The following is a 14,056-nucleotide window of genomic DNA, read 5'->3' on the forward strand; positions in this document are numbered from 1 at the left end:
TCAACAGCACAAAACAATCAGCTGCCTTCCTGAACACACAGGTGACGGTTCTCACACAAGGGATCGTGGTGAAAGTACAAACACAAGAACACAACACACTTCACTGATCTCTGCAGAAAACCGTTTCGTTTTTTTTTTTTTCGTTTTTTTTTTATAAAGAGGAAGCCATAATTAAGGGCATATAACAAAAATATCAGAATACAGGAAAATGTCAAGTATCACTCCCCAGAACAATGTGACCTCTGCTTCAGCATTAGTCACACTAGCAGACATGTGCCCATTTCAGAACAAGCAAGGTTGGGGAGATTGCGAAAAACCTCAAAGAAGTGTTATATATGGCAATATGTGCAGGAGAGGAATGTGGAGGGTCTGATGTTGGATATTCTGTAGAAGAGGGAAGTGCAGAATGTATGACAGCAAACAGTATGTAAAAGAGAGGAGTATGGAAGGTCTGGCATGGGGTGGTATGTGCAGGAGAGGAAAGCAGATGGTCCGACATAGACCAGTATGTGCAAAGAGGAGTATGGAAGGCCTGCCATGGGGTGGTATGTGCAGTAGAAGAGTGCAATTACTCTAACAGCTCAGTATGTGCAGAGGAGTATGGAAGGTCTGGCATTGGGAAGTATGTGCAGGAAAGTAAAGATGGTCTGGCATGCGGCATAATGTGCAGGAGAGGAAAGCAGATGGTCGGACATGGACCTGTATGTTGAGGAGGGCACGACAGCATGTACTATATACAAGAGAGGAGCGTGGAGAGTCTGTCATGGTAAAGTATGTGTAAAAGAGGAGTGTGGAAGGTTTGACATAGGGCAGTAGGTATAGGGGACAAGTGCGGAGGGTTTGAGGTGGTGCTGTACATAGAGGAGAGGCGTGCAGAGGGTAGGACACTGGCAAATAGTATGTACAGATCATATATTTTTAATAGTTTGCTGACAAGGAGATATCAAGAGTATCTGAGCCGTCTCAGGGCAGAACATGCAAATGATAAGTGCTGAAAACCTGCAGGTTTTCTGGTTGCAGAGGAAATCGGCATACAGCAGTTCTCAGATCTCATCGTATTCAGTATCCTTATTGACTCCCAATCCAGGACAGCTGGCAAAGTGACTCCACATAGCGCTGGCAGAGCAGCAGTTCAGTTAAATGCGCAGTGCTGAGCGGTTCCTTTCACAGCTAGTCTGCAGCAGAAGAAACCGTTATCATGGCGGCTTGTAGAGTGGGCAGAGCAGGGGACTGCGGGCAGCAAGCTTTGCTCAAGCTGCTGAGCACCGGGCAGTGTACCCTGTAGCGTCATTTGCCAGCAGTACAGATGCCGGGGAGCTCGGAGAATTAGGTTGTGGGAGGGAAGCTTGCCAATGCTGGTCACCTACAGGATGTAGCTCTGGGGACACAGCGGCAGCCCCTCCTCCCTGGTAACACATACTATCAGATATAGAACATTTGTCTCCATTTATTTTCCATTTCCCTCTCCACTCTGATCTGTGTACATATCAAAAAAGAGAACCGAGAAAATTTGAAAAAAGTAGGCAGAAACAAAAAGGAACACGGTAAAGGGTAAAATCATGAAAAGGGGGGGAAAAGATAATTATACACCAAAAAAAAAAGGGGGGGGGGGGGCTACACAGAAAGCATATCACAGGTAGAACATATGAGAAAGATTCACTTTCTCCACAGATACCAAGAAATATGAAAATATAGACCTAATACATCTGACTTTTTTCTCCCGTGATTTGAGAGCTATCCTGACATGTCCGTAAACCAGGGGTGAGCAACCAGTATATTGCAGCCAGGTGACTGGTACATCGCAGTCTTCCTGACGAAAAGCTCTCATAGCAGTTTTCCCGTCGGAAAAAATGGTCGTGTGTACGAGGCATTACTTGCGCAGTCCTTGTTGCAGACACAGACAGTCTAAACTTAAAGCGGATGTCCGGCCAAAAAAAAATATTAAAAGCCAGCAGCTACAAATACTGCAGCTGCTAACTTTTAATATTAGGACACTTACCTGTCCTGGAGTCCAGCGCCGTCCGCAGCAGAGGACGAGCGATCGCTCGTCACTCTGCTGCCCCCCCGCCATCCACTGTGAGGGAACCAGGAAGTGAAGCGCTCCGGCTTCACTGCCTGGTTCTTTACGGCGCATGCGCGAGTCGCGCTGCGCCCGCCGATTGGCTCCCGCTGTATGCTGGGAGCCGAGTGTTCCCAGCACACAACAGGGGGGCGACAGGATGTGATGCAATGCCCGTCTTTTGCCCGTGGCCGGAAAAGGTGTCAAATGTGACACCGGAGGGGGGAGGGTTCCAATCAGCGCAAGTTCCACTTTAGGGTGGAGCTCCGCTTTAAGCAACTCAAACTTGGACTGGACCTGCAGTGACTGCTCTCAAAACACATGGGAATCAAAAACAGAAGTAAGTAGCTAGTTCTGTAAAGTTGCTTGGTAAATCTGCATATGATAACATAGTATTTACATCATTAGGTCCATTGTTCTAAAATAAAATGAAATAAGGTAGTGGTAGGTAACAAATTTAAGGCGAAACACTCTTGGCTTTAACCCCATGGTGCTTTCACAAGATTGATGTCTCAGAGCTGTTTAAACACTTCCTGCAAGGAAACCACGAACATGCTGAAGACACAGGATAATGAAACTCTGCACAGCGACACATTAACCATTCACGGGAAAGCGTGCAGAATAACGCAGCGTCAACTCACCAGGCTCCAGCTTAATAATCTTCACTGCGGCCAGCTCTCCCGTCTGTAGATTTCTAGCCTGGAAACAAAACACACATAATATTCTGGTTACTCAACCAATTCCGGGAAAACACACTAAAAATAAATTTCTACTCCAGAGACTCACCTGGACAATAAATGAAAAACGGTAATATTTAAAGCAGACCTTTGGGGAAATAAAAACAAACAAAACAAAAAAAAAAACACACACACACACACACACACACACACACACACACACACACAATGCCGCCCAGATATGGATTATAATGGAACTGAATACAGAGCAAAAAGTACTTTTACCACCCCAAACTCTCCTGATAAAAATTGTAATGAATATACATAACACAGATACAGAACTGTCATGCCATGGGCAGGCTGGGGCAGGAAAAATATATACCGTATTAATCGACGTATACCGCGCACTTTTTTGCCCTGAAAATCAGGGCAAAATCGTTGGTGCGCGGTATACGCCAATACCCGCGCCGAGTTTTGAATACTGCGCCGACATATACCGAGCGCAGTACACTTGTGTATAGTCGGCCAGTCTCGGCTCCTTCCGCGCTCACGTCCTGGACGTACAGGACGTGAGCGCGAGTGTTGCCGAGCCTGCCCGAAAATACACGAGTGTACTGCGCTCTGTTTATGTCGGCGCAGTATTCAAACTCGGCGCGGGAAACGAGCGGGGAGGACCCGAGGACGCCGCAGAAGGACGCCGGACCCGACGAAGAGGACACCCGAAGCCCGCAGACGGACCCCGTACCCGACGAAGAGGACACCAGAAGCCGCAGAAGGACGCCGGACCCGACGAGGCCGCCGCGCAAGACACCAAAACTGTAAGTACAAAATAAACTTTTTTTCCACAGGATTCGGGGCCACTTTAGGGGTGCGCGGTATACGCGGGAGCGCGTTATACCGCGATAAATACGGTAATGGTCTCAAACTGAAGTATCCAAAAAATGGTGGCCACCTGCACACAGACATCAACTCCCTACTGCATAAATGTAAATGAAATGGCCAAAAGATGGCTTCAGCTCTTGTTCTCCACCTATAGAGAACTCCTGCACCTATAGATGCGTTTCGCCCTTTTCGGGGCTTAAAAGGGTCACTAAAGGAAAAATGCTGAAATGACTGTTTACAGGGTATAGAGACATAATAGTTAACTGATTCCTTTTAAAAATTATTAAAAATAGATAAAAACCAATCATATAATGTACCTACAGTTTAGTTTCGTTTTTGCTGTTGATTCCTGGTTCTATGATGTACAGAGCCAGAGAGCCAATAGAGGGCAGGGAAGGTTTTTCAAAACGAAACTGGATTGGTGCTGAGGGGTTTTAGACACACCTCCTTGATTAGTCACCACAGTGAGAAATCTCCCAGTACTGTGGTGATCAGGAAACAGACAACCAGGAAGTGTCCAGAACAGAGAGGAATTACAGTAACATCAAAGCAAAAACAAACAATGAGGGCATGAAACCAGGACTGCAGTAAGGTAAAGGAAGCTATTTAGCTAAAAAAAAAAAAAATCCTTTAGTGACCCTTTAATCATAGAGGCCACAATGGGAAGTCAGCAATCAATTGTGATGCAGGGCTTAGCTAACCCCATGCAGGAACTTGTCTGCTTCTTGCAGTCTGCGGTCTTTAGCGATTACACGATTGCAGAGCAGTACAGTGGCTCCTTACACAGATCACACTGACTGATAAACAGAAAACTTTCTTTGCTCTCAGTTCTTGCTGCACAGTGCAGACAGTCTGAAGAGACCTCATAGAAGGACCTCTACAATTAAGCCCCAAATAGGGCAAAACGCATCTGAGGAGTTCTCTACAAGTGGAGCTAAAGACATCTTTTATCCATTTACATTTATGCAACAGGAAGTTGGTGTCTGCACAGAGGCGGCCACCATTTTGTTGAAGTCTACTGGAGCTTGATAAGCCAATTCTGTCTTGCACCAGTCTTTTCACATACTGATCCAACTGACACAGGTTTGGGAGGGGTATACAAGCAGTATTAGATTTAATCAGAGGTTGTTCTAGTCAAAGCTGAACTCTAGGAATTTTCTACCTCGGCGATCTAAAAATGCCAAGATGGGAACGGAGCCTTAAAAGTTTTTTATCAGCAGGGCGAAGTGCTTTTTGTTATAAATTTAGCTCCATCTTCCTGATAATTTCCCAAACACACCAGTAAACAGGCTGAGAATGAATGTGTTAGCAAGCTGACTTTACTGTACTTCACCGTTCGTAAACCAAAAAAGTGCACTGTGGTGTGTCATATGGTCCTCTCCCAAAGAGGAAGGACCCTTTCTTGCTCCTTCGAGGCACTCGTGTCCACCTAGCCGAAAGGCCCGGCAGACCCCTTTACCGTCATCACAAGAGGACAAGGGGGCACTCTTTACGCCTAGAGGAAAAGAGATTTCATCCCACAAATACGGAAAGGTTTCTTCACAGTAAGAGCTGTAAAAATGTGGAAAAGACTCCCTCCAGAGGTGGTTCTGGCCAGCTCAGTAGATTGCTTTACGAAAGGCCTGGATACTTTCCTAAATGTACATAATTGGGTACGGACATTTATAGGTAATGTTGATCCAGGTAAAATCCGATAGCCTCTTGCGGGATCAGGAAAAAAAAATTCCCCTTCTGTAGCAAATTGGATCATGCTCTACTGGAGTTTTTCGCCTTCCTCTGGATCAACTTGTGGGTAAAGGATTGTGTATATGGGATTGTACGATATTTTTTATTTATTTACCGTATTTATCGGCGTATACCGCGCACTTTTTTGAAAATAAGGGCAAAATCGTGGGTGCGCGGTATACGCCGATACCCGCGCCGAGTTTGAATACTGCGCCGACATATACCGAGCGCAGTACACTCGGGTATAGTCGGGCAGTCTCGGCTCCTTCCGCGCTCACGTCCCGGATGTACAGGACGTCAGCGCGAGAGTTGCCGAGCCTGCCCGACAATACACGAGTGTACTGCGCTCTGTATATGTCGGCGCAGTATTCAAACTCGGCGTGGGAAACGAGCGGGGAGGACGCCGCAGAAGGACGCCGGACCCGACGAAGAGGACACCCGAAGCCGCAGACGGACGCCGGACCCGACGAAGAGGACACCCGAAGCCGCAGAAGGACGCCGGACCCGACGAAGAGGACACCCGAAGCCGCAGAAGGACGCCGGACCCGACGAAGAGGACACCCGAAGCCGCAGACGGACGCCGGACCCGACGAAGAGGACACCCGAAGCCGCAGACGGACGCCGGACCCGACGAGGCCGCCGATGGACGCCGCGCAAGACACCAAAACTAAGTACAAAAAAAACTTTTTTTCCACAGGATTCGGGGCAACTTTAGGGGTGCGCGGTATATGCGGGAGCGCGTTATACCGCGATAAATACGGTAGCTTTATGTTTGAACTAGATTGACTTTTTTTTAACCTGGCCAACTATGTAACCAGTCTCCTCGTGATCAGCTGAAGCCAACCAAGGAGTACTAGACTAGGGGCTCTCCTGAAGGAACCTCAGGGCCACATATTTCCTCTTAGGACTTCAGGGTAGGCCCAAAAGACCCACACCCTACCATCCTGTAGTGAAAAACTTGAAGAAAAAATTACCAATTTACAGTACAGCCCATGAGTTGGGGTGCAGATAAAAGCAAGTTGTACTGTGAACTAATGGTCATTCTCACATAGTGGGGTCCCAAACCCATAGACACAATAGGCCAGGTAGCAACGCTCCAGTCAGGAGGCACTGGGCCCTCAGAGTACTCCACACCAGGGAAATACTCCTAATCTCCAGCTTACCCCGTGGACACTAAATTTGGCTTCTTTCACATTGGATAGAACCCCCAGGACTCCCATCATACTTGCAGACCACACCAGGGAGAAAGCCTCGCATTACTGTGTGGAGTTACAGACAGAAGAACAGGAAGTGAGGATTTCTCAGAAGAAATAAGGACATTTAAAAGCAAAATGGAAGGATGAGGTAAGTGAAGGAGGACTGCACTAAGGTAAAAGAAGCTATTTATGGGGAAACATTTTTTTCCCCTTTAAGTATATTTACCAAAAGAAAAAAACTGTACCAATTAAATGAATGAAATGATATCTGGTATCATACAAGATTTTTTTTTTAGCTCTTGTCCCTTCGGATAATTTCCGATTAACTGTCGTGACTGCCTCTCAAAAGCTGTGCACCAAAGATCAGGTTATGGTTTGATCGATTAAAAATAAAATTTCCATCTGATTTGCTGATCATGTGTACTAGTCTTTACACGTAAGCACAGCACCTCTCTGCACAAAGCTCCAAACACATTTGCTCTCTTTTACTTACTTACATGTTAATGCATCACTGCAGTAAAAGTCATGTCAAATGTTTGTAAGCCCTGGTTCACACTGGGTTGCGGGAGTGAAGCCGTGCGAGTTCAGCTGAACTCGCACGGCTTCACTCCCGCCGGCAGTCCCGATTTCGGCCGCGATTTAAGAGACATCTGTGCGGGTTTCTGCACAGATGTCTATGTAAATCGCGGCCAGAAATCGCAAAAAGTAGTACAGGAACTACTTTTTGAAATCGGTGCAGCGCCGCAGATGCAGCGTCGCACCGATTAGGACGGTGTCATTGCCGCCGATTTGAGATGCGATTTCACACCTAGTGTGAACCTGGGCTGAGATACACTTATGGTCATTCCTTCCAAGTAATCCACCATCTTCTCTCTTTCCAGTTATTACAGTGAACAACAAAATGTTAAGTAGAACTATAGGCAAAAATGTATTCTTCATTTTGGATAGAGTAAATGAGGGTTATAACCCCTGTCAGATTTTTGTTTCGCCATCTGTGTCCCATTCCAGAAATTTCCTTTTACTTCCTGTCCCATATCCAAACAGGAAGTGAGAGGAAAATTAAGGAAATGCCTTGGGGACCCCCCAGGTGACCAAATCTAGTTTCCCCATGGTAGGATTTCCCCTCCATTACTTTTCCTGGGACAGCCCAAAATTTGGAATTTTCTTTTACTTTCACTTTAAATGATAATGGTATACGGGACAAACAGAGTCTAAGCCTAGGTTCACACTGCTGCGAATTCAAAATCGCGGTAAAATCGCGATTTTACCGCAATTTTGCGGCGATTTTGGCCGCGATTTAAGAGACATCTGTGCAGGGTTCAATGTAAATCGCGGCCCGAAATCGCAAAAAGTAGTACAGGAACTACTTTTTGAAATCGGTGCAGCGCCGCAGATGCGGCGTCGCACCGATTAGGACGGTGCCATTGCCGACAAATGCCTCCGATTTGAGATGCGATTTGACAACATGTGAAATCGCATCTCAAATCGTACCCAGTGTGAACCTGGTCTGAATCTCCTTAACGGGGGCGCAGACATCAATAAAAACTGACAGGTGTTCTAATCCCTCTGCATGCTATCCAAAGCTAAATAAAAAAAAGTTTTGCCTTTAGTTATACTTTAAGACTAAGTGTGAGGTTTTAATTACAAGTGCCAGTATATGAAAAGATTTGGCCCAACTCATTAATCCAACATGACTCAGAGCACAGAATGGCCATTTTCCAATGCCGTGGGGTACAGGTAGATGAAGACATGAGCCATCAGATCTACTAGAAACCATGTACAAAGTGGTAAAAAAAAAAAAAAAAAAATTGCATGTGCCAATATGTAAATTGTACAGGATCAACAGACACACAGATTACCAACATCGGCAACATAAACAGACCTTAGGTTGGCCAAAGATGGACCAAAATTTTGATTCATCTATGGACAGGCTGGTTTTCCCAAAGTCAATCCATCGATCGATATGGGTACAACCAGCCTGTAGTATTTTTTTTTGTTTGTGCAATCGATGCCAGCAGTGATCATTGCGGTCTGACAGCTGGGAAACATCCCAGAATCCCAGGGGTGAAGGAAAGAAAATGATATAATGTGTGGCTTGCTTTAGAGTCAACCTAGACGTGACCATACACAGAAAAGCCCACAGGCTTATCACGGATCACATAAAACCTCTGTGATAAGCACTGAGGCATGGCACACAATTGTTTTAGGACTTCCAGAAAGTATGGCTTGATCATTACCGTACCAGAAAACAAAAAAATGCATTTGTATATAGTGGGCAAAGCGTGCGTCACATTTCTTTCTCCATGTAATGGTTTTTAAGTTATTGCACCTGCTTTAAAGTGGTTGTATAGGGGTTTTTGTAACTTTTACCTACATGTAAGCCTATAATAATAAGGCTTACCTGTAGGTATAAAGAATATCTCCTAAACCTGTACGGTTTAGGAGATATTCCCCCCGCAATGCGCTGCTGATTGCAGCTGTGCATGCGCAGCGGGGATCCTCGGCTAAAGGGCCGGCAGCCGCCGGACCTTGCCGGTTTGAAGTCTCCCGGAAGACACGCCGAGTCAAGATGACATCTCGCTCGGCGTGGACCAGGTAAGTTCTCTTCACCTCGTTCCGAAGTAAGTATTTCATAATGAGCTAGCTCATTATGGCTTTTGCCTTTCAGGTGAAAAAAAATCAAAATTTATCGCGGGTATACAACCGTTTTAAGGAGAGAGAGAGAGAGAGAGGAGAGAGGAGGAGAGAGGAGAGAGGAAATATAAAGGAAGGGGATGTATATGACATGAAAGACATGGGGTAGGGGGGGCGAGGAGGAAATGGGTAGAAGCGGAAAGAGAGTAGGGAAAGGTGTGAAGGAGGAAAAGGGCCAAAGAAGAGTAAGAGGGCCAGAGAAGAAGGAGATAGGAGGATTGGGCAGGAATACTGTGAGGGGGGGGGGACAAGTAGAAAGGGAGGAGAAGAGAAAGCAGAAAAGAGTATATGTGAGTGAAAGAGAGGAAATGACCCAGGGCCTCAAAGACAAAGAAAAGGAAGTAAAGAAAGATGGGTAAGTAGTGGGAGAGAGAAAAAAAAATTGGGGAGGAGGAGAAAACCAGGATAAAAAGAAAAACAAAGGGAGGGGAAACAAGGGCCGATGTGGGGAAGTAGAGTAAAGCTGGGTATTGAAGTTCCTGCTGAACCGGCTGAATTTCGGTACATGTGTACCCATACCTGTAGAACAGACCGGCTGTACAACCAGCATTGACCAACGTTGGCAGTCATTAGCTGCGACGTTGATTTGCTTGGTTTTGGGGGGGGGGGAGGGGGGTTCGCTGTCAGAATACATTAGTGGAGGAGATCCCTCCATGCAACAATCGCCTGTGTGGATGTGTGGATGCGTCAGCTTTTTCATTCAAGCCGCTAGTTGAATGGAAAAAAGAAAATATCCAATTTATGAAAACTTAAACGAAAGAGGGGGGGGGGGGGGTCGTTTAGTAAAGCAATAGATATACAGTGCAGGAGCTGATGAGAAGGGGTCACTGAAACCTCAGCCGGTGCTTGAAGTGTCCCGGAAGCCCCAGCTGTGTGCCAGAAGACTCGGCTATTTGGCTGGATCGGGAATCTCAGCTGCTTGTGGATTAGCGCAGGGAACAGGCTGCAAAGGGGTCGCAGTAACGCAATATTCCTGGCTAAGTCCCACCATCATATCACACTACGGGCAGACATTTCACATGGGGCACACACACCACACGGAGATATGCCACTTCCAAACCGAGCCTTACAAATCACAACGTCCGCGTGTAAACAACGGCTAGCTAGTGGAACTCCAGATAAAAATACAAGTTTACTGGGTTTGTCATCCTGTGCGGCCAGTCTTGTGATACACACATCTGTCGCACTGCACAGCCTAGCAGGTGACAACCCTATTTCCTGTTTCAGCCGTGCAATTTCCTGTGTCACCAGGGTATCCAGGCTGGACAATGAATCGGCGTCATCACCTTTGTGTAATCTGCAGGCTATTGGAATAATCTTCCTACCTGTGCAGAGAGTGAATGTCAACAGTGACTGAACAGAGCTACAATCTTTTGGCAGGTAAAGCATAAAAAATTGATTACGTACTTCACCCATTTAGCTATTCGCCTGCAGTTTCACTTTAAACTGGGCACGCCGAGTTTGTGGTTTGTGCCAGTAATAATGAAAACAGAGAATCATGTAATCATTGCCTCAGACCTCAGCAATGTCACCACTTCAGAGGCCTGCGATTTTGTAGGCGCCTTCCACTATGCAGTCAAGAGACTTAACCTTACGCAGGATCTGCTCACACCTCTACGCACAAAAATTGCACAAAATACCTTGTTTTATTGTATTGCACCAAATTGCATGATACTTTGTTGCTATGCATTTTTGCATGCAACTTCTAATGCACATTAAGGTGTGTTTGGGTGCCATTAAGAATTAGCCACCAACAAAAGTGTGTAAAAAAAAAAAAAATGAAGCCCACACCAAACGCCCAAGATTTTGCTTGATCAGCCGCCATTGAACAGCTTTACCCGGATCTGTGATCTATTTTGTACTATAACCAAAAGATGGCTACAGCGTGGACTTAGTATGCCAAAAGGGCGTACATGGATGTCCTCCCGTGATCGCGTTGCCTGCGCACCCCCTGCACCGCACGGGCCGAGCTGCTGACGTACTTCGCTGTGGCGCAGTCTCCCGGATGTGTAAAAACAGGTACCCGCTGCCCCCGAAAAGGTGCCAAATGTGGCATCGGAAGGGGGGGGGCGAATCATAAGCGGAAGTTCTACTTTTGGGTGGAACTCCGCTTTAAAGAGGTTGTAAACCAACCCCAAGAAAAAAAAAAAACCTGTAAGACAAAGGCATAATGAGCTAGTATGCATCGCCAAGACAGCCGATATCTTCCTCTGTGTTCCTTCCGGGTTCGCAGGCTGCGAGTGTCCGGAGCCGCAATGATGTCACTCCCGCGCATTCCTTCAGAGCGCATTTGTGCAGACGACGTTGGCGTATATATTAAATATCTCCTAAACGGTGCAAGTTTAGGAGATATTTACAGTACCTATAGGTAAGCCTTATTATAGGTACAAACAAACCAGGGGAGTTTACATCCTCTTTAAACAGGGACACAGACAGCAATAAAAACTGACAAGTATTCGAATGCCTCTCCACTCTTTTCAAAAAAATGGAATATTGCCTTTAGGCCCCTTTTACACTTGTGCGACTTGTCCTGTTACTTGGGACTGCAAAGTCGCATAACAAGTCATACCTCATGATTTCCAATGAGTACCATTCATATCTGTTCGACTTGGTCTGATTTTAATGTGACTTGAGGTCCATAGACTTCAATATTACACAGGTATTGCTTCAAGTCGTGTCAAAGTCGCGCAACTTTTAGGTCGTACAAGTGTGAAAGGGGCCTTAGTTATACTCTAATGCAGGGCTTGACAAATCCCGGTCGCCATGGCAACCAGAAATAGCATCCTGGCGAGTGGGGTCTTGGTTGGGATGGTGGACATGGCCCGGTCCTCGTACTGCCCGTCACTGTTATTTTGGAATGCGATTACTGCTCCATCCCCGCTGACGCCGGTAAGAGAGCAGAGCGGCAGCCACTGCTTTTTTTTTTTTTGTTCCATAGGACCGGCGCCAGTCCCAAGTTTTTAGTCCGTGGCCTTTTCCCAGGATCGCGGCGGACTAGGCCGAAGCCGCGGCCTCGCCTAAAACTTAGGACCAGCGCTCCGCGGACTAGGCCTCGCCTAAAACATCCTGCCCGCAGCTCGCCGCGATCCTGGGAAAAGGCCTGCGAGCGGCATCCGGCCGTGAGCTGCGGGCAGGATGTTTTAGGCGAGGCCGCGGCTTCGGCCTAGTCCGCGGAGCGCCGGTCCTATGGAACCGCCGCAGTGTCCATCAGGAGAAAAAAAAATATTGTCACTGGGATTCATGGAAAACTGAAGAACTCAAGTCCCTTTTCCAAATTACTTCGAAGCAAATTATAGATGGGTAAAATTTCAGATTCACATGCTAGAAACTGTTGACGGCATCCATATGCAAATACTATGATTGACATCCCTGTGCCCCTTGGCTGTGCTGGCAGCAGTAAATACATGCATTTAAAAGTAGCTTAGAGGTGGGGATTTGACACAGTTATTTTTACTTCTGGGCTGACTTTTTCTTATGATGTTAGAATTCTCGAATTTTTTTTTTTTATCTATTTGAAATTGTGAACGTAGCTCATATTTGTACTTTTGACCAAGGGAGGGAGCTGGATTGGTCCAGTTATGTGATACATCAGCTAGGTTCTTCAGTAGCTTCACCCTGACCTTGTAAATTTGAGTGAATTATCTGGGAAAGAATGGAACTGCTTTTCCAGAAGATCAGAGGTTCCTGTAATGGGCTCAGTATTGGAAAGTCTTAGAGCCCTTTCACACGGGACGGATCTATTAAAAAAATTCTACGGGTTGCATGTTTTGAGTTAAAGAGGAGGTCTAGGGCTAGAATTATTGCTCTTGCTCCAACGATCGCGGCGATACCTCACATGTGTGGTTTGAATACAGTTTACATATGCGAGCGCTACTCGCGTATGCGTTCACTTCTGCGCAATTTCTGTCTTTTATACCTGCCTAGAGTTCAGTTTGAAGAATACCTATAAATACTGAAAAATACTTGACACAAAGCAGATCATTCTTCTTTTGGGAATTGATATTCTACTTGGATGATAGTTTGTTTATCTGCAAATTCTGAAATCTATTTAGCCAGCTGACATGAGTGACAGCCACTTCCAGCAGACATGCAAATGGGTGGGTACAGGAGACGGTACACAGCGACGCAAGGTTACCATTAATCTCTGTCTGTTTAGACATGTTTGATGTGATGGATTGTGCTTGTCATGTGTTCCCTTTAAACAGGGATGACAGGTCATAATTCACAATCATCAAATCCTTTCCTACCCTTACACAAAGGAACATAAACCCGCATGCGGCCTCCAAAGTAGCCAGTGGACCTAAATACCAGCCTGTGTGCCAATGATTAGCCTACAGGGAGTTGTCTGCCCTATTGTCACCGAGACAGAGAGAGGAGTGTTTGTCTAGTAATAGAGAATGGGGTACCAGTGACATCTCAGTACAGACAGTGACTGTCACAGAATACACACAGACTCTACATTCGATTACACAATACAGATTCCTGACCTCTTAACTGATCACAGATGTATGTGTCAGCTCTACGACTGAAACACAACACAGATACTGATCGGCCCTTTTAAACATCGACAGGCCAAACAGGGTAACTCCAACAAAAGAGCTAAATATACACAAACCAGGACTCTACTACCTGGAAAAAGACTGTAAAAGAATGCAAATACTCTGTGATCCCACCAACTACACTACAGTATATGTCTGCACAGCAATAAAAATAAAAAGGAGCAACACAATCATTCTGAAGACTTCTATAAACCCAATCACTAAAATCTCATATGTGCCAACGCATTGTGAGCCGACGAGGAAACCTGGGTTAGTGGAACTTAC

At 46.0% G+C, this 14,056-nt stretch overlaps 1 protein-coding gene across 2 annotated transcripts in view; it reads right to left on the bottom strand.

Annotated features, from left to right (window-relative positions):
- MAP4K5 (mitogen-activated protein kinase kinase kinase kinase 5) overlaps positions 1-14,056 on the bottom strand; it is a 144,282-nt gene that overhangs the window by 87,294 nt on the left and 42,932 nt on the right. For both annotated transcript variants that reach the window (XM_040333686.1, XM_040333685.1), the window contains exon 2: positions 2,701-2,758. In XM_040333686.1, coding sequence (XP_040189620.1) covers positions 2,701-2,758 — 58 coding nt within the window. The remainder of the gene's footprint in view (positions 1-2,700; positions 2,759-14,056) is intronic.

The sequence above is a fragment of the Rana temporaria genome, chromosome 13 (genome assembly GCF_905171775.1).
Source record: "Rana temporaria chromosome 13, aRanTem1.1, whole genome shotgun sequence".
Classification (NCBI taxonomy): domain Eukaryota; kingdom Metazoa; phylum Chordata; class Amphibia; order Anura; family Ranidae; genus Rana; species Rana temporaria.